This window comes from Miscanthus floridulus, chromosome 17 (assembly GCF_019320115.1).
Source record: "Miscanthus floridulus cultivar M001 chromosome 17, ASM1932011v1, whole genome shotgun sequence".
NCBI lineage: Eukaryota > Viridiplantae > Streptophyta > Magnoliopsida > Poales > Poaceae > Miscanthus > Miscanthus floridulus.
In genome coordinates, this window is record NC_089596.1 from 99,442,520 (window position 1) to 99,462,921 (window position 20,402).

At 43.1% G+C, this 20,402-nt stretch overlaps 2 protein-coding genes and 1 pseudogene across 2 annotated transcripts; all 3 read right to left on the reverse strand.

Annotated features, from left to right (window-relative positions):
* Positions 1-2,352: 2,352 nt before the first annotated feature.
* Positions 2,353-5,589, reverse strand: LOC136516776 (uncharacterized). The gene is made up of 3 exons (XM_066510258.1): positions 5,243-5,589; positions 4,654-5,138; positions 2,353-3,085 (listed from the first exon to the last, which is right to left on the reverse strand). Exons 1-3 carry the CDS (start codon positions 5,405-5,407, stop codon positions 2,647-2,649), a joined length of 1,089 nt encoding a protein of 362 aa, XP_066366355.1. The 5' UTR covers positions 5,408-5,589; the 3' UTR covers positions 2,353-2,646.
* A 9,692-nt stretch (positions 5,590-15,281) lies between these two features.
* Positions 15,282-15,962, reverse strand: LOC136514898 (uncharacterized; annotated as a pseudogene).
* Positions 15,963-17,483: 1,521 nt separating this feature from the next.
* On the reverse strand, positions 17,484-19,541 carry LOC136516075 (FBD-associated F-box protein At2g26860-like). The gene is made up of 3 exons (XM_066509477.1): positions 18,597-19,541; positions 18,079-18,147; positions 17,484-17,837 (listed from the first exon to the last, which is right to left on the reverse strand). The coding sequence occupies exons 1-3, from the start codon at positions 19,539-19,541 to the stop codon at positions 17,484-17,486; spliced, it is 1,368 nt and encodes a 455-aa protein (XP_066365574.1).
* Positions 19,542-20,402: the final 861 nt, after the last annotated feature.

Consider the following 20,402-nt stretch of genomic DNA (forward strand, 5'->3'; position numbering starts at 1 on the left):
TCCAAAGAGATCCAATTCCAGAGTCGTATTTGAATCAACTGATATCTATCCTTATGCAATCGATTCCTTGATCGACATAATTTTGGAAGCTTCGAGTTCTCGCGTTTTCTCTCCCCAAATTTTGGTGTAAACAGTTGCAAATGATGATACTATCTCATGCATACTTGATGGTGATGATGATGGATCATGCCTAGAAGACATTGCTACTACAAGCTGTCCTACATCACCACATTGCTTCATGTCACAAGGTGACACTAAAGTATCTAATACTAATGTGGTTGATCATGTTGATTCATATGATGAGCTTGTGAGTAGACTTGCTAGCATGACAATGTCTTAAAACTGAGAAAGCTAAAACATTGAAATTAGAAAATGAAAACTCATTTCTAAAGAACTTATGTGAAGAACATAAGCACTTACTTGATGTTCTTAAATCTTAACTTGGTGAGCTAAAATTGACTCATGAGACACTACTTACATCTCATGAAGAATTATTAGAACAACATGCTTCTCTCATTAAAATATTTTCAAAGAAACTTAAAAAGAATGAGAGCTCATCACATAAGTCAAGTGATCAATTGCAACATGTGACTAACTCTTGTGATGTAGGAAAGAAGCATGCATCAATCTCTTGTGATGATTTATTAGATATGCTATGCTCTTCAAATATAGATGCTTGCTCTACTTCTATGTCTTGTGAGACTAACCTTTTGAAGGAGAACAATAGCTCAAAAGAGAAGTGAAGAAATTGAGCAACAAGATAGAGATGTGCTACACCTCAAAAGTCACCCTTGAGCATATGTTGACAAATCAAAGAAAGTTTGGTGACATGAGTGGTCTTGGCTTCAAGAAGAAGATGACAAAGGGCGAAAGAAAGAGAAAATCTTCTCGGTGGTTTGCATTCCGCGCAACACAAGCTTGTATTTACATTTCATATATTGTGCTTGTGTAGTTGCTCTTGTGACTAGTTTAGCTTTAGTAACTTGCTAGTTGCTTTTTTGCTTGTGTAGCATAGAAGTAGCTTCCTTGCGTGACTAATTTGGTTTGAGTAACCTTATTAGTCATATTGCTTAGTTTGTGTAGCTAAGTAATTTGAGCTCTCGAATTTGGCTTATGTAGCCTTGTTATTGAGCATTGTTAGTGAGCTTAGGCTTTGTGCGCTTTGCATCACTAGATTGTGTATGTGCTTCCCGGTTTGGTTGAAGTACTAGTTGCATAGGTTTGTGTGACCTTGCAAGCTAGAATTGGTTAGGTGAGCACTAGCTAGCCCGACACCTTTGTTGTCTATTTAGGATCTTTATAAGGTGCTTGAGAACTTAGATAGAAGGATGTAGTTTTAGCTAGACCGATAATTATAATTTCGCATTTGTTTCGGTTAGCCGGTATGATTATTTTTAAAAAGGACTATTCACCCCCCTCTAGTCCGTCATCTCGACCCTACACAAGTGTTCGCCGTCGTCGCTCATGCCGAGCGACATCCGTCCTCACTGAACGTGTTGGGGTCCAGCAGCAAGTTAGGCTCGCCCCCAGCCTGTGCTGCACGTAGAGGGCGCTATGCAGCCGGAGGCCGAGGTTGTGGAATTCGAAGTAGCTGCCGGGGTTGTGCTTCTCGCTGAACAGAGCAGTTACAGGACGCCTGTTGTTCCAGCACGGAGGCTTTGGGGCGGCGGGGGAGGGGACTGCGATGAGGTTGTTGGGGGGTGGGGGCGCACAGAGACTTGGGAGCGGCGCGAGGTGATCGGTGGGGTGGGGGAGGGAGGGGGCGCCGCTAGTGGTGATGGGTGGGGTGGGGGCGGGGCCGATGTGGTATATGGGGTTGGGACGGCGCCGATGTGGTCCGCGAGGCTGTCGGGGGAAGTCAGGATTATTTCTGTGATTTGGGTGGACGGGGGAGGCGGGGTGGCTAGTTGGTGTAGCCGGATCGGGTGGTTCAGTTGATGCAGTCGATTATGGTGGAGGCGGTGGGCTGTTTGTCTCATGATGTAGAATAGCGGGTGTAGAATAGCGCTGTCATTCATATGAGTAGTAATAAACTTATTTTATGATACTAATGTTAATATTATTTTTTCAAGAGTCTAGTCAAACTGATGTTTGACTCAGTGCGAGATATGCACTTGGGACAGAATTTAAAATTTACTCAAATCAGTAAAAAAACACTAACATTTATTATACTAAAAGGTCATTGCATTAGTTAATGGAATGCATTTTTATAGTAAACCTATTTGGAGACATGTACCATAAATTTTATCAAAAATTAAGAATGTTTAACTCATCTTAAATCTAGAATTCCGTTCTTTTTTATGGAGGGAATACAATTGATGGTGCCGATAACTATTCCTTACACTAAATCCCTTAAATACAGAGAATGTACGTGTATGTGCTCAACAATTATTCCATCCCACCCTTTGCAAAGCTGCAACGACATGGACCGGTGAACAGACAACCACCCATCTGGAAGATTACACAAGGAATCCTATGCTATGCATCTCACGTTCTCAACCATATAACAACACTAGCTGTTCTGTACTCTAACACTTGGTGGCCTCGTCGTCGTCGTTGCGGACGCTGCAAATGGCAGCATCCTCCGGTTCAAGATCAACCAGCATGAAAAAGTCCGATACACAGCATAACAGAACACAACGCGCTCTACTGCCCGAGCAGCCTCTTGACGCCGGCCTTCTGGTCCGACGTGAGCCTTGCCGGGAACTTGATGTCGAACTTGATCCGGAGGTTGCCCTTCCTGGACGGGTCCTTGGGGATGGGCATGCCCTCCCCGCGCACCACCTCCTCGTACCCCGGGTGGATCACGGAGCTGATCGGCACCGTCAGGCTGCGCCCGTCCAGCGTCGTCACGTGTGCATTGTACCCCGTCAGGGCTTCCGCCAGAGGGATCTTCTGGGTCACCACCAGGTCGTTGCCGTCGCGGGTGAACACCGGGTGCGGCTTCTCGTCGATGATGAAGACAAGGTCCGCCGGGATCGTGTTGGGTGTCTCGTTGCCCTTCTCTGGGAAGGTGATCTTGGTGCCCTTCTTCCACCCGGGCTTCACGTCGATCGTTAGGATCTCTTCCACAGGGATTGTCTTCCTGCACACACACAGAGGGTAGCAGTGGTCAGCACACAAGCTGCAAATGGAGCTCAGCTTTCTTGTTTTGTGGTTTTGGAGCTAGCTCGTGGACTGACACCTGACGGACCAAACAAGTTGACACATCCAAATGGCAAATGCAAGATGAGTGAGCTACCGATGCTAAAGCAGTAATAAAGCTCAAAACATACGTAGTCGGACGTTGATCCACCCTCCTACGATGGCAGGTGGAAACTAGCAAGAACTGGTCCTTCCCGATCCCCACAATCCAAAAACTGACAAGCTTCCCACGTGGCCTCTAACCACTACTGCAATGGTTAGATGAAAGTTGGTTTAGCTGAACACACCATCAATCAACAATGAAAAATTGACAGGTGTCAAATTTAAGAAAGCTTAACATGATTCAAATCTAGAATTGAACTCATTTTTGGGACGTACGGAGTATCCGAGGGTGGATGGATTGGATAGATAATAAGTATCACTAAATTGAACGGAGGCGTCTACTACACATACATTCAAGTTCAGCTTTGAACTCAACAGCAGAAATACCAAACTTAAATCCGATAAAGATCAGTTCATCCGGTTAACCCAAACAATTTTAAGGCGTCGTCTATCTATCTATTGCATTGAAGTTCAATTTCAAATACTCCCTCCGTCCCATTTTATTTGCACATCTGGCGCAGGCACGAATACCAAGGAGACATGTAAAATTACAATAATACCCCTAGGAAGTTCAGTCTGATTCCCAATCTCACGCCCTCTCTAGGTTCCCGAACTCAACCTTTCGAAGGTTCGGGGCTGCATCCCGTCACTACCAAGCTGCCGCCTCATTCGAGCTCGCCCGACACACGACACTACAGCCGCGGCCGACCTCGGGCGCTCGCTGCCGCCACCTCATCACCTCCTCGCGAGCGTGCTCCGGCCGCAACGGCGGTCAGGCCCCGCCACCGTCTTCCACGCCGACGGGGACCAGCTCGCGCCGCCCTCGCGCACCCGCTGTGTTGCGGTGGCTCCCGACGGGGACGAGCTTGTGCGTCGAGCACCAGTCGCGCCTCGGCTGCGCCGGCGTCCGTATCCACGCCAAGCCCCTATTCTCGTGACCCTGTGGACGAGCTCGTGTTGCCCGTGGCGGCTAGGCCGGGGCTCCCACCGGCCGGAGCTGAGACTTGGATCCGTATCTCTAGAAGAGAAGGGAAGGGAAGGACCGGGCTTCCTGCGCTTGGAGTGCAAGGAGACGGGAAGATGAACAGGTCTAGCGGCTATGCGATGAGTGCGTAGACTCCATGAGAACCATCTAGACGGAGGGATAAGATAAGGCTCGACGTCCGTTTTCCTTTTTTTTTATTGACAAATCAATAAACGAGTGGACAGAAGACCCGCAAAATCTGTTTCTCGTTCTTTTTTAATTCTGTTACCTCCGGGCCTGTACCTACATCTGTCCGCTGTATGATCGATTAATATGGAAAAAAAATTGAATTCCAGATGTGCAGTTAAATTGGAAAACGGAGGGAGTACTTATTAAGCAACAACAGTAAATAAACAATGCTGAGACAGAAGGCAGGCACTTACCCACTGGCGTCAGCAATTTCCCTGGAAATCTTCATCTTCTTTGTGGTGCCCTTGTACAGCTCCTCCAGGCTGCACGGCAACTTCCGCTCGATGGCCGGCGCCTTCACGGGCCGCCCGCCGGTGTGCATGCCGTGCCCGTCCGGGCCGCCGCCGAACGCAGAGCCGAATATATCGTCCCCGAAGATGGACGAGGAGAACCTCGTCCCGCCAGTCCGCATGCCGGGCATCCCACCCCCCATGCCGCTGCCGCCCATGCCACCGCCGCCCATACCGCCGAAGGGGCTGGAGCCGCCGAAGAACTCGGCAAAGATGTCCTCCGCGTTGCGCGGGTTGAACCGGAACACCGTCGGCCCGTCGCCGCCCGTGGAGAAGAAGGTCGCGCCGCCGGGGCCCGCCCCGCCGGCGCCTGGCGGCGGCACCTGCCCCTTGAGCCCCTCCTCGCCGTACTGGTCGTACACCGCGCGCTTCTGCGGGTCGCTCAGCACCTGCACGAACACAGAGAGTCAGAGCTCGTCACGACATTGCCGAGCTCGATTGGGCAGGCTGCGGAGACGAATCCGGCGTCGATCTCTTCCGGACGCCCACTTACCTCGTACGCCTCCGAGATCTGCTTGAACTTGTTCTCGGCCTCCTTCTTGTTGTTGGGGTTCTTGTCGGGGTGCCACTTCATGGCGAGCTTGCGGTAGGCCTTCTTGAGGTCGTCGTCGGTGGCGCCCTTGTCGACGCCCAGGATCTTGTAGTAGTCAAGCCCCATGGCTGCCGTTGCTGCTTGCTTCCTTCCTTCGCGCTTCGCCGCTCTGGCGTGCCCGCGCTCTTCGTAACCGCCGGAGACTCGCTCTCGTTTGGGCGTTCGCGTTCTCTCTGTCGTTGCGACTCGGTGAGGTTTGTTTGGTACGGGGGAGGAGAGAGGGGAGGGGGAGAGAAAAGGGGAAGAAGGAAGCGTCTGGATGGAGGAGGCGACGAGACCGCCAGACCGGTCTGGAGATGGGTGTGGAAGCTTCTGGAAGGCGCAGGACGTGAGACGGACGCGTGCGTGCGTGCAGCGTGCACAGACAGGGCTTCGTTGGGCTGGCAGGGACGGACCACATAGTACTTCTCCACCGTCTAAAAAAGTACGTATACAGTACAATTTTTAGAGTTCAGATGTTATAGGAGTAACGAAAATATGGATTGTGTCATATATAATTTAATAATTTTGAATACATAATTTAATAATTTTGAATTCAATTGAACTCTGTAGTATGGTTGAACTTACGTTATTCTAACTTCCGGTCACGGATAAAAATGGAAATCAAATAAGACTCTTCTTATCCTTAATAATTCATCATACATTATTACTCTCAATAAAATCAGCCAGCATTTTTATGCTCGCAGTAATGGAGAGAGCAGGATGAAACAATCGAAACGGTAAATTACAATAGGGAAACGGTTCCCGATAATCGAAAACTCATCATATTTTCATTTTAACTATTTTCTTGACAAATAAATATGATATTGATAGAAATTTAAAAATTGAAAGCTAAAATATGATAATGGTAAAAAATAGTCATAAATGACATCACTATTTCAGAAATGAGCCCTAGTAAGTAGTGAGAATAAACTGGAGAGACTAACAAACGGAGACACAGAGAAACTTTCTCCCTTCAATAGGTACTAGCAAACATATCGGAGTGTTGCAACGTGATATACAACTTGTTGCACCGTAATCTGAATCTATCCATGATAATTATAGTGACTTAGTTATATCTTTGTTGGATTTAGTTCGACTTGGCCCAACCTTATTTTAATCAAATCAAATAAATTTGAAGGCCTGTAATAAATGCTAGGTGCAATAAAAAATTAATCTTGTATAGACAACTGACTTGAGATTAACTCACCTTAAACAAGTGACTATTGCCTGCATTTACTGTGGGGTTAAGAAAGATATAAGACAGTCACATACTCAAATTAGTAGGGTCGCAATGCGCATGGCCTCGAAAAAGGGGTAGAGTGAGATCTTTTTAGATCAACATTTAATAATAATAATAATAATAATAATAATAATAATAATAATAATAATAATAATAATAATAAAACTAATATAATCACCTAAATTTTAGTTTAGCTACTAATTCTATCACCTATATCTCCCATAACTAAAAAGACTAAAGAGCAGATATCGTTTTGGTGCGACAAAAACTTTGTCTCACCCTCCTGCCCTCTCCGTGCGATCCCGCAAGCGCTGCGTCGGTCTGCCTACCGCTCGCCCCTGCGACCGCGACTTCCCTATAGCCACCGTGACTTCCCTTGTGACCGCGATCCCCTGCTGCTCGCCCCACAATCACCGCAGTCACCGCAATCTCCGGCGGTCTGCCTTCCCCCTTGCACTCACGTGGTGATTTGGCCTTCCTTTTGGATCCCTCAGCCCCGTCACCACCATCGCGAATTGCCTACGACCGCCGCCACCATCCCGTGTCCTCACACAGGACATCGCGTGTCACCATCCTTCGTCCTCGCCCTGCAGTCCGCGGAACAGATCGACGATCATCGCCATCTCTACTGGTCCGCCGAGAAGGAGAACGACCCGCACCTGCCGCCACCGAGGGAGAGACGACGAGGATCTCATCCTCGCTCGCCGCACGCCCTCCTCTTCACGGCCGCTAGCGAGAGGTCGTCACAACCCGCCGCCGAGGGAGAGGCGAGGTACGTGTGCCTGTCTCCTCTCTATCCGCCTTGTGATTTTTTGAGTGCTTTGTGTTGCTCTGTTCCTCAGCCACTGCTTGGCTTGCTTGATCTGGGCGTGTCGAGGAATTTCAGCGGTGAGATTAGTCCATGCTGTGTGGCTCAGGGACATGTATACTGTGCGTTTGTTGGTTGTGGATATTAACAAGTCACCCACGTGATGTTGAAATTTCTAGGACTGAATGTGTGCGTGGTTGATTTTTTTTGCTAGATTTGATTGATGCGTATATTGTTGAGTCTGTTCTCCGCCTCAATGGACGGCGCCCTTCTGTTTTTTACTGCACAAATTGAAAGTACTTCATGTGAAATAATACTGTTGTTTTTTTTATGTGCGAATCGAAGTACTTTTATGTGAAATTTCTACGCTCGGGATCTCTAGAATCAACTTCGTCTCAAAGCAGAGCCTAAAGTGTTTAGAAACATGTCAGCAGAATCATCACCAGCACGACTAAGGTTAGCTGATCTGAAAATTGCTTACCGTGTGGATATGTTAATGAAGCAGAAGAGAGCCTTTGTCGACTTTTCAACTTCTATTATACTGTCTACTATTAATTAGAATGTTTTTTAGATAATGTGATTTATTTATCTATTTAATTTCAGTTAGACTTCTCTGAACCTTGCTTCAATCATTGAGTATAAGCATGATTTTGTTTTTGAATAATACAGAAAGAATGCAGTGAAGCCAATAGACCTCTCCAGAAGTATTCTTATCTAATGAATCATGAAACATATTTATATGTGATACCATGCCATGTTTAATCATTTTGACATGTTAGCAACAAGAAAAGAAAATATTTTTCATATTATATATGGTACTCTGGGATGTCAGTATCTACTATTTCGTTTGGAATGGACTTTCTGTAGTTGCCTCAAATTCCATATGTTTGACATCTATGTGCAGAATTTTGACATTTTTTTCATTGAACAATTGACCTCTCAGGAATATACGAGGCCTTGGAGTTGAGGGATGGAGGACCTGATTATCTTGGCAAGGGTGTTCTTAAGGTTAGTTAACCAGCCAATTTTTTCATTTCAGTCTGAGGGTATTATACTAGCTTTATTTGCCATGCACTCGCATGAACCATTGTTGTTCATGCATCCAGTGGTCATGGTTAACTTTATATAATTGAAACCAACATGTGTATCCTCCAGCATTTACTTGCGATAAAATTGATTTTTGAAAGTTATTTGAAGGCTTGGCTCTTAACTTCAGTTGAGTAAGTGTTACTACTACATAGCTTTTGGCTTAAAATTTGAATCCACAGTTATCCTGTGTCGGTGATTGCAACCATTCTGTTTTTGATGGGTTGTTTTCTCTTTTCACAGTGGACTAATAAGTCGTATTGTCTTTTGCTGCTAGGCCATGAACAATGTTGTCTTTAGTTTTAACAGGTTAACACATATGGATCTGGTACATGGGATTTTTATTGTTACCTTTGCATGTCGTCTTTCGTGATGTCATTTTCTGCTCAATTCGCCTGTTGCTCATCTTCAGTCTTCAGTGGGGTAATATTCTTTCCCTTATGATACAGACCTGTGCTTCGATTCTGTAGACATTTCTGAGAATTGCATGACTGCATAACCTTAATAGGGAGTTTCATTTTTTCAGAGAAGCCTGGAACTTGCTCTGAACCTGTAGTTCAGGATGAATTACATTATTTCACCATTGCCCTTGACCACTACTTCAAGTATAACGTTACAGTTAGTACCTGGGTCTTTGACAGATTAGTCAAATAGCTATACCATAACCATTGCGTCTTGGCTAGCCTAAATCACCTTCGCTCTACCAACATGGTTTTGAGAAAGTAGTGCCTACAACCATAATACCATCATGGAACTTTGTCCTTTCTCTGTCGTAAATTTGGATTGAATGGGTTGCGGGAAATGTTGTCAAGTGGAGGAATACATGTTTCAAATGGTAAAGAATATGCACTGAGCGATGGCATTGATACTATCAAACATGCTTTTGGGGGATCACCACAAGTTATTTGCAAGAGGGGTTCAATCGAAGAACTTTGGTTATGCTTCAACAAAGAATAGAAGGCGAGTTCCTCACTTTTTTCCCTTGAACAACTCCCACCAATTTGTTGCTATGAAATATTACTGCATGTGTAGAACCTATGACCATTGTGTAGACAGATTACCACCAAAGCAGATATGTAAATATTGTTCCTACAGGACCAAAATTTCATTTGCTTAAATTTGTTTGTTTTTAAAAATTCATGTCCTATGTGTCTCATTAGCAATGCAACATCAAGAGATGGTCACAAAGTTATCTCTGCACCACAAAATGCATGTGGGAATGACCTTTATCTATTTTTTGAATAATCCGATGTGAGTCACAAATCATCTAGCCACATAGACATGAACACAAATGCTAGAATTTAGTTCTCAGTATCTGGACTTTATTTTCTCATAGTCCAGTAGACTTTTTTCTATGTTCATTAAATTTGTTTAAAGTAACTCAATTATATTATGAATATTGCCTGGTGGTAGGTTTGTGGAAACTTTAGAAAAAAGAACACAGATATTTGCCTGGCTATAATCACAGTAGGTCATGAGTTGTTTTTATCTGATGTAGTGGTGCCTATCACTTTGCAGGTTCTCACTGTTCTTGTGGCTGGTTCTGGTTGCTAGAATAGTAAAATTCATCGATGCCAGACCTGAATGGTACACCTTTCTATCTCATTTTTTTGTAATTATCTGTGCCTATGCTACCTGTTGAATCCATAATACCTGTAAGTATCGTGAACATCTCTGCTTCTTAAGTGTGTGTCGGAGGATGAAACATGTCAGTACTTCGTATAGTAGTGAAATGGCATAATATCTTTGCTACTTTTGGATCATCTTAATTTCTTAATTGTTGAGAGGTGGAAACGTGTCAGTGCCAAACTCTGAACCGTATTCAATCTGAACCGTATTCAATCATTTACAAATACCAAACATGCAATTAGTCCTTACTCTTGTTAGTCAAAGAGGTGAATACTTAAGTTAGTATTCACTGTAATCAGTAGAACATGGAAGTCCAGGGAAAACACATTGAATGTTAACACAAATCCAAGCTGAAAGCCAACTAAATATAAACAGAGAGCAGTTACAGTAGGATGGAGAACTTGGTTAAGTTAGAACTTAGCTTTAGCTCTCTTGTTTTAAGTTGTATCTCTGGTTGTATAATCATTCATAAGCATCTCTCCTAGTGTATTCTTGAAAAAAAGGCATGCATCACTGAATTGTAATAGACATGCTGTAAGTGGGAGCACTTGGGAAAAGAAGTATCATAAAAAAGCCATGCATTATCGGATCGCATAATAAATGCTATAAGTGAGAACATTTGTGAAAAGAAGTATTGTGAATTACACACTTAAAACTTGTTGGCATCTGTACAGTGAATTTTGTTAGGCTCAATTCAGCTACAGTGTACTTGTTTTTTGGTCTCACTGAGACTTTATTGGTAGAGCACTGCTGCGTTTTGGTTTCATCTGCATATGCTTGGTTTTTATGTGGACTACTTAGCTGATTTTATTGTTTCTTTGACTTGCCTGCTACAATACTTACCTATTTATTTTTTTCTTATATATCTTTTACTTAATAATCCTCATGCTGATTTTCCCTACCTTTTCTCTATTTCTTATTTTCTAATTATGATTTGGGCTTAATTTCTTGATTCCTCAATATAATTGTAGCATAGGCCGAGACTGTGTTTTAACTGAGAAATGTGCAGCGACCGGTCCCTATCACAAAGTCTATTGCAGTTGGTCGCTGAACGCAGAAGGGTTAAATGACGTAATATGCATTTGTGTTGTCTTCGTCCAAATGTTGAGATTCACTAGGATTCTGAAGAGCAAAATGTTACTGTTCCTGGTTGATGGATGACATTTCTTAATTTTCGCATTGTAAGTCATAACTCATGTATGAACTATTGACTATCAAGTAAAGTGTGTCGCCTTGTGGGTCTGAGCAAATTATTACCGTGCTCTCTGAATGGATTACATTTCTGAGTTCATGTTTGTTTACACCCATGTATTGACGGGATTATATGTGTTAGAACTTAAGATGATGCTTTAATTAGAAGTTTTGGGTTTTGGCTCTAAGTGTTTATTGCAAATGTAATAAACAACTACGGATCAGTTCAAGGCATGTGACAATTGTCACCACAAGTAAATCTTGTGAAAGTTGTGTAGTGTTTTTTACGAGCATGGGTTTAGCATGGCTAGGGTCTTGATTTTGTGTTTGTATCTACGGTGACTTATTCTTAAGGTGTTGTGACCTTTTAATCAAATATTTTAAATGATATGTGTTTAGAATAATTTTCATTTTGTTAAATTCTATGTCATGAGATTCTATGTATACCTGTAGCAACGCATGAGCACTTAAGTAGGTAAAATATTATCTTAGCCGCATGAAAGAAATGGATATCGAAGACTTCTTGCCGATATAAAATATTATTTTAGCCGTATTACGGAAAGGTCTATATAGTAGAGTTTGTGAGCCTGCGGTGCCGTGCTTTTAGTGACCGTTAATTTCACAAACTTTGCTTTTTGGATTAAATGTCAGTTTAATGTCTTACAGTATTGTTACTTTATCGTACGATTTATATGTTTTTAGTATAAAAGTTTAGTTGTCCCGTAGCAATGCACGGATATGCTACCTAGTGTAGTATTAAAGAGAGAAAGGTTTTTTCGTCCATCACTCACTCATTTTATGGGAGTTCGATGGACTCAATCTCTCTTGTGCATGTACTACGAGTTAGAGTAGGTCTAAGCATAGTACGGAGTTCAATGCCGAAACCAATTGGAACATGAATTTTTTTATTGTCTACCGCTCTCTCCCATGTCTAAAACGAATTGGAACACTCAAACCTTAAAATCTAACCTTCCTACTTCTAACCTCAAATGCCAACTACCCCTATCATGTATCTCTTGGCCATTGCCTTTCCCGGCTACTCCCTCTATCCTAAATTATAAGTTAGAATTATTTGAGAGTCAAAGCATCTCAACTTTTTCTAAATTTATATAATAAAATAATAAAATTTATGATACAAAATAAGTATTATTATATTCTGTCATTAATTAAAATTTTATAGTATACCTATTTGCTGCCATAAATCTTTAGTTCGAGAAAAATGTCATAAATCTTTATAACTTTTTCTATAATTTTAGTCAAACTTAAGATACTTTGATTCTTCGAGAAAGTTAAAATGTCTTATAATTTAGAACAGAGGGAATAGCGCCGAAGTGTGTCGCCTAGGCGCCAAGCACCCTAACCACCCTTTCATTTCCCTAGCCATTAGACATTGGCCCTTTGCCATCTTCGGATCTCCTCCAGCCGCCAGACTCCAGATATCGCCCAAGTGCTTGCCGCTGACCTTTGTCGTCTCCCCCAGCTGTTGTCAGCTCTATGGAATCCGTGGCACCGTGAAATGGAGTTTGTGACTTCGGAGCTCGGCAAACGGCGACAAATGTCTCAATACTTTTCCCTTGCAAAGGGAAAGGACAACATTCAATCTGTTGTTTCATGTTTGGGCATTATCAGTGCTGGAATCTGTGAGCCTGAGAATACGAGGCAGTATCCTCCGGTTCCATGCACTGCGCCTATCAAGGTCAACATGTACCCTGTTCCATTTAACTTGACTTTGTTTGCAATAGCATGTCTGAGTTCAGATTTTCCGAGTACATATATTTTTGAACCTTGACTGGTTTGTCTCCCCATATCTTCATTCATTGCAGTACCAGTTTGCAAACTTCAAAAATGATTGGCTATAACAAGACTGGAAAGGGCTATCTGAAGCTTTAGTTGATCAACCAGAGGGAAGATTTCTCACTCAAACCTTTTTTCAGGAGGCCTCTTGAAGCTAAGATTAAAAAAAAAAAGATGCATTCATTAATATCCCCCATCTTCTGATCTTCTCTACTTTCCACGATAATTCTGATTTTTTTTAATATGCATTCATTCATGTTCTCCATCTGAACAAAAATCCACTCATGTAAGAGCCAAGTTGATTGATGTCTCCAACAAGGTAGCATTTGTGAATCCAAAGGCACCAGTGGTAGTGTAGCCACGTTTGGCATAAGGGAAGTCTTGGAATGAAGTAGGCCTTCTGTCAATGTCATTCCAAAATTGCGAGTTTGCGACAACCGTTTCAGTATCATGGACTAGACAAAACATTGCACAATGTGTATGTTTTTTACAAGAAATTATTTTAGTATTCTGCTCTCAGCTCAACTTTGTATCGACAAAGGAGACATACATTGTAGAAAAAAATTAACTACAGTCACCAATATAAGAATGCGACTATTATATTTGTTTTTACAGATGAATGACACCTGGACAGGTAGCTACTCCCTCCGTTCCAAATTATAAGTCGCTTTGTTTTTTGGTACATCTATTTTGCTATGCATCTAGATATAATAATACTCCCTCTGTCCCCAAATAAATCAATTCCTACAATCCGTGCCAGTCAATTTTATAGAAAAGAGTAACAACATCTATGACATAAAATTAGCACATTATGAAAATATATTCTATGGTAAATCTAATGGTACTAGTTTGATATCATAAATCTTGATGTTTTTTTCTATAAATTCGGTCAAAGTTTAAAAAGTTTGACTTAAGACAACTCCAGGAATCTATTTATTCAGGACAGAGGGAGTATGTCTAGATAGCAAAATGGATGCACTAAAAAAGTCAAAGCGACTTATAATTTGGAACAAAGAGAATGATATTACAGAAACAGTTCCTTTTGTTGAATGAGGTGATAAAAGGCGATAACTTGTGCCATTGACTTCATTTCCGATTTCACTGCTAACTTCCCTAAACTTAGATTTGCTCCAATTTCTTTAATTGGTGTGAACTCAAACTTTTTTCTTTTTTTCTTTTTTTTTGGGAACTCATATTTGCATCAATTCCTAGACATGTCAATGTTATATACTCTCTCCATTCCAAATTGTAAGCCGTTCTGGCATGTCTAGATTTCATTAAGCATAATCAGTCCAGAACAATAAACTGCAGATCCTTTGGGCTCCTTATTGCAAAAAGGATACAGTTCCATGCTGCCACAGTTGTTCAATATCAGACATAGTCAAATGCAGCCAAGTATGTTCGATGTCATATTGTTGTAGCTTTTAAAGATTGCATGCCATAAACAAAACAAAAATTCTTAGTTCTTACTTCATCCATTCCAAATTATAAGATGTTTTGGCTTTTCTAGATATATTCTTTTTTTATATATTTAGACATACACTATATTTAGATGCGTAGCAAAAGCTATGAATCTAGAAAAGCCAAAACATCTTCTAATTTGGAATTGAGAGAGTACTTCTTATACTACCTTATTATACTCCACTGTTGCAGCACTTATACCTGTTAGGCTGTTACCTTCACGAGTCAGTGAATTAGCCATTTCCCCATGAAATTGTAAATGGTTAAATGTGGGGAAGACCTAAAAATCTATGACTGACACTGTTCATAAGAAAAGATTCATTATCACACATGAATCATAAAGAATAGCAGGTAAGGTAGCAACTGTCACTACTAAGTCAGCACAGATTCAGCACTAGTACACTCCTGGTATTGTGCCACTGGCCCACTACACGGTGAAAGGAGTATTTGTGATAATTTAGCAGAATTTTCTCTTTTCAATTCATTTTTTGGCTGTACCTTTGGATTTCAAATTTTTGGCTGTACCTGCGGATTAGAAAATCTCAGTTCTCACCACCTAATATACTAGTTTGAATGTTCTCAGTTCTCAACATTTTTTTTTAATTTTCATATGCCAATCTCATAAAGCAAATCATTTTTTAGCATTATTCCAGAATCTGGAACAAGAATGCTTTCCACAAAAGGGGTCCAACCATCAAGAAGACCCAATCTACTCAAGAAGAGCTGTGGCTAAAGGTGTAACTCTACTTCTGCCAAATCAGGATCTCAGTCAGCAAATTAGCAATACTAAGTGCAGTCACACGTGAACTGCATCCAGAAGACAAAGAAAAAACATATGTCCACAAAATCTTATGATGATACACATTGGACCAATCAACTCCTCGAAGCTAGCCTTAAACAGAAGAAACCAAAGCATAGTCGTTGCTAATGCTACAAAACTAAAAAAAATGAGTCCACAGATGCAGAACCAGGACCCAGAGATACACACTAGTACTAGCTATTACTGCGTACCATCGGGTGGCGCGATCTTAGGGGAAGGGCAGCAGCCGCAGCATGGCGTGCTCGGTGTCCACCGGGTCCGACCGCGAGATCTGCAACAACACCCCCCAAAAATCCCAGAACCAGAACCCTCCCTAGATCAGCAACTTTGCACGAACAGGAGATGCAACGAGGAACAAGCGCTGCTAGCCAAGTGGGATACGAACCGGGTCGCGGAGGACGGGCTTTGTGTCGTCTGCGGCGGGCCGGAACGGCGGCTTTCGGCTCTTCGTTGGCGCGCCCGGAGGACGAGCACCTCCCAGTGCTATCCGTCGCGACCATGGTGGGGCTGGAGCCGGAGCCACCGGAGAAGGGACCCGGGACCGCCAAGGGGGTCACGAAGGCACACGGCCTCTCGCTTCTGGTGGACATGATACGGCGGCTCACTTCCGTTTTAAATTTCAGATCTGAAGATTTCGGTGCCTGAGCACAGCTGTCTTCAGCAGTTCAGCACTGCGCACTGCTACCTGCTTCAGCAAGTCATACACAGCACTGTTCACGGCTGACAAAAAAAAAACCCACTGTAGTTCAGGCACAAGGCTGTGCTCGGCTGACAAAAAACACTGTAGCGGCTGGAAGTTACTGCTCACGACGGAATCTGTGACAGAAAAATACGATGAAAAAGAAACGGCAAGGCGGGTTTAGGGTCAGCCGAACAAGATTGATCTAGATTTCCTCGTGCATTTGCTTCCTCTAGAAATACGAACAGCGATACTAGCATTTCACCGACCAAAAGTAAATGAAGAAGGTTGAGTTTATGCTTGATCATGTATGAACAATACACCAAATCTTACGGCAGGAGCACCATAAAATGCCCAGAGAGCACAGAATGTCCAGATCAAACTAGAAACAATAGCGCATATATATATATATATATATATATATAATTGGGCGATTCTGAAATCTCGAAGCATTATAGGTTGTCATTCTATAATTTTTATTCTCTCGTGAAATGAAATCTATGTTTCCACTCTTACGCGAAATAAAATTTGAAGGTCATTCCTAGTAGAACGATATATGTTTCACAAGAATAATCAATTTCCATGAGAATAATCATTTTTCATGGTACACACGTAGAACGATTTCCATTAATCATGTTTTTTTTGTCTTTTTTCCTAAAACAAAGAATCATGTTGAAAAAAAAACAAATTTATTGCTCCACTGTGTGATTTATTTTTCACAGAAGAAAGCCACAGGCAAACAATACAACATACAGCCTGTTCGTTTTGACTGAATTGGCTTATAAGCCATGGCTGAAAGTACTGCTCACTGGTTTGGTGTGAGAGAAAAACACTGTTCAAGTCGTGGATTATAAGTCAGATACGAGCGAATAAGCCGAAACGAACAGGCTATAAGTCGTAACAAGAATGACATAGGGGTTGTTTGGTTCCTACAGGAACTCCTAAAATTCATGTCACATCGAATATTTGAACACATGCATGTAGTATTAAATATAGACTAATTACGAAACTAGTTGCATAATTTGCGAGACGAATCTTTTAAGCCTAATTAGTCCATGATTTGACAACATTGTGCTACAGTACATGTGCTAATGACAGATTAATTAGGCTTAAAAAATTCATCTCGAAAATTAGCCTCCATCTATGTAATTGGTTTGTAATTAATCTATTTTTAATACTCATTATTTGTATCTAAACATTCGATGTGACATGAATTTTAGAAGCGACTAAAGAACCAAACAACCTCATAATACTAATTTTTTTGAGCAACTGTGGCAGGCACTCTGCCCTTTCAGTATAGTGTAGGAAAGCAGAAAATAGTTTATATACAGTTCTAACAAGGAAGTTAAAGAAACCAACTAAGAAAACAGGCATAGTACTAGATACTAATTGACAAATATAATTTAGCAAGAGACGCACGCGCTTTCTGCAATTACACATCCATCTCTCAGTTCATGGAGAAGGTGTCCACTTATACAACTTGCTACACAGCTTCTCAAAATCCTGATCCTCATTCTCACAGGTGGTCCACGTTCCATCTCCGAGCAGTGTATGCAGAAAATAATGCACCCAGCTGTCTTGTAGTTCTTCTTCAATGAAGTACAAGTTGAAGCTTACAGTCACACTTTGAAGATCTGTGGCGTTTGCGAGCACGAACCGCAAGAAGCGGAGTTCACAGCCAGTTCCAGTCATTCCCCTGAAATTTGCTTTGCGGAGGTTAGCTAGAGAGATATTGCTTGATTCCCAGTGGTCTGGATGGTTGCAGGTGAAAGCTGAGTCTACATCATCTGCTGAGTAATATTCATACTGTTGCAACATGGAGATCGATATGCATGGTTTAGTGAGATGGAAACTCTGGATGAAACAAATATATATGGCTGCAGGCTTGTTTAATTTGGAGTTAGGATAACGTGCTGCTCACCGTCTTAGGGAAGATATATGATGCGTCTAGCTGTAGACTGAGATATTCGAGATTTTTTAATCTTGTGAGGAGACCTGCGACCCCATCTCCAGAGGAATGGCGCTCACATGTATGAGCAATGCTAACCAACAAACACGTGACATTAGGAAGCTGTGGTATCTTATCTTTAATCAAGTCAACTTGCCGCTTATCTCCCTGACGATCAAATCAAGGGTCAGAAACAACAGATGCAATTAAGCAACAGGAAAAGGAATATTGTCAGCAATAGATCAGATTTGAACTTTGCTTCTAGCAAAGCCAACGAATGAAAGAGTGTGAAACAGATAGTGCAAATAAATGCCGCAGTCTCACAAGATATATATACGTACCGATGGAACTAAAAGAGGATGCACGAGCAGGCGTCTGACTGAAGAACTACAACGCTTCAGGAGGCAGATACTAGAAGTATTTGCATCTCCGTCATCGTCATCGTCGTCCGTAGCCTGTTCGTTTCGACTGGATTGACTTATAAGCCTATGGTCAGAATACTGCTGGCTGGTTTGGTGTGAGAGAAAAAACACTATTGGCTAGCTGATAAGCCAATTCAGATAGAGACAGTTACACCTGCCTAACAAAGGGTCGTGGATGAAGGCCCTGTTACAGACATAAGTGAGGTCCTCGAGCCTCGGTGCCGAGACCCTGAGTGACTCGTGATAGCACTCGTCGATCTCAAGATACAGGAGCTTCGGGGTCCTCAGTTCCAGCAACTCCATCCCCTCAACGACCTCCATGGACAGCTCCAAGAGCTCACCGGTGTCGAGCACCAGCTTCTTGGTCCCGGCGCGCAACAAGTCGATGCACATCATGCGCAGTTTCTGCAAGCTTGGGCAGCACACCGATGACAAGAGGCGAGCAAGACGGTGGCCACTGCCTGCTGCTAACTCCACGAATTCGAGCGTGAGGTCCTTGAGTGATGTGAACACCGCGGTGCGTGGGAGTCGGACATTTGCGCTGCTTAACCCCAAACGCATAGACTCCAGCTTTGGGGAGCTAGGAAGAAGTTCATCAAGATCCATTACAGGCGTCTTGTTGTCTAGTGGCACCAGGCGAAGGTTGAACTGGAAGCCCTTCACTTGGTGATGCATGGCGTACCGAATCCACGCCTCAGCTGCTTCCATGGCCGGCGTCAGGAGTTGTTCGGCTGTTGCTCGTGCGGCTGCGGCTGGCCACAGCCGCAGCGGCTGCAGGCCGTGGAGAGAGTACGCGTCCATTAGCAGCGGGATCTTCACTTCGTTGATGCGGGCTTCCGATGTCGCACCCGCTCGCTGCTCCAGTACGTCGTTGACGATGGCAATGTACTGTTGGACTTCGCCGGCCGACTTGAACTCCGGCCACCCAAAGAAGTCCAGGACGGGTAAGCGCTTCCAGAGGCCGCGCCACCGCTTCGACAGCACGCTCGTGTGCACCAGCTCCCTCACGTTGAGGTGCGCCAACCTGGGGATGAGCTCGCACAAGTCATCGTCCAAGGCGCTGAGCCGATCGTCGCCGGCGCCATCTTGGTCAGCGGTTGGGCTTGGCGGCGGCGGCGTTTGCTTCGCCTCCTTCTTCATGGACTCCAAGGCTGCCGGATGGGGAAGCAGGCAAGCAGTGGCGGACCCTAGGGTAGTCCTGGTCAAAATTTCCATGTGCAATATGATTAAAAAAAAAGTTCGGCATACATGACTATAAATTAATCAAATTGCGATAATACATTTAAGACAAGGTTGAGCTTATGCTTGATCATTTATGAACAATACACCAAATCTTACGGCAGCAGCACCATAAAATGCCCAGTGAGCACAGAATGTCCAGATCAAACTAGAAACAGTAGCAGCATATATATATAATTGGGCGATTCTGAAATCTCGAAGTAGCGAAGTATATGAAACAAAGTCATCTGGGACTGTAAGCTAATACTACCACATGCACATTCTGTTCCAGGCATTTGCCCTCAGCTCACACTGCTGGTAGGATGACAAGCTAGTTTGCTTTTGATTTACCATTCCAATAGACACAAGCTATTAATGCGTACAACCCAATATAATAGACACAAGCTATTTGTGCGTCTGACCCAATCCAATCAAAACATAAGGAAATTTCTAGAAGGATCCGCCCCTGCCCTGGTGCTCTATCACTATTCACTCCACAGGAGTTTCGACGAACACCTAGCGTGCGCCCACGCAGCAAAGGTAATCCCGGTCTTTCAAACAAGCAAGCAAAGGCAATCGCGGCTCCAGCCCACGTTAGCCGCGCCGCACCGGTGCGTGCACCCGCCCGACTCTACTCCGAACGGGAAAAAAACGGCATGGACGCCTAAGAAAATCTCTTAAACGAGTTTCTCATATTTTTATTTAAAAACACACTTGAAATAATACACAAATCTTACGTGGCTCACTTCTCAGAGAGAGAGAGAGTCAAATAAATATAGTGAG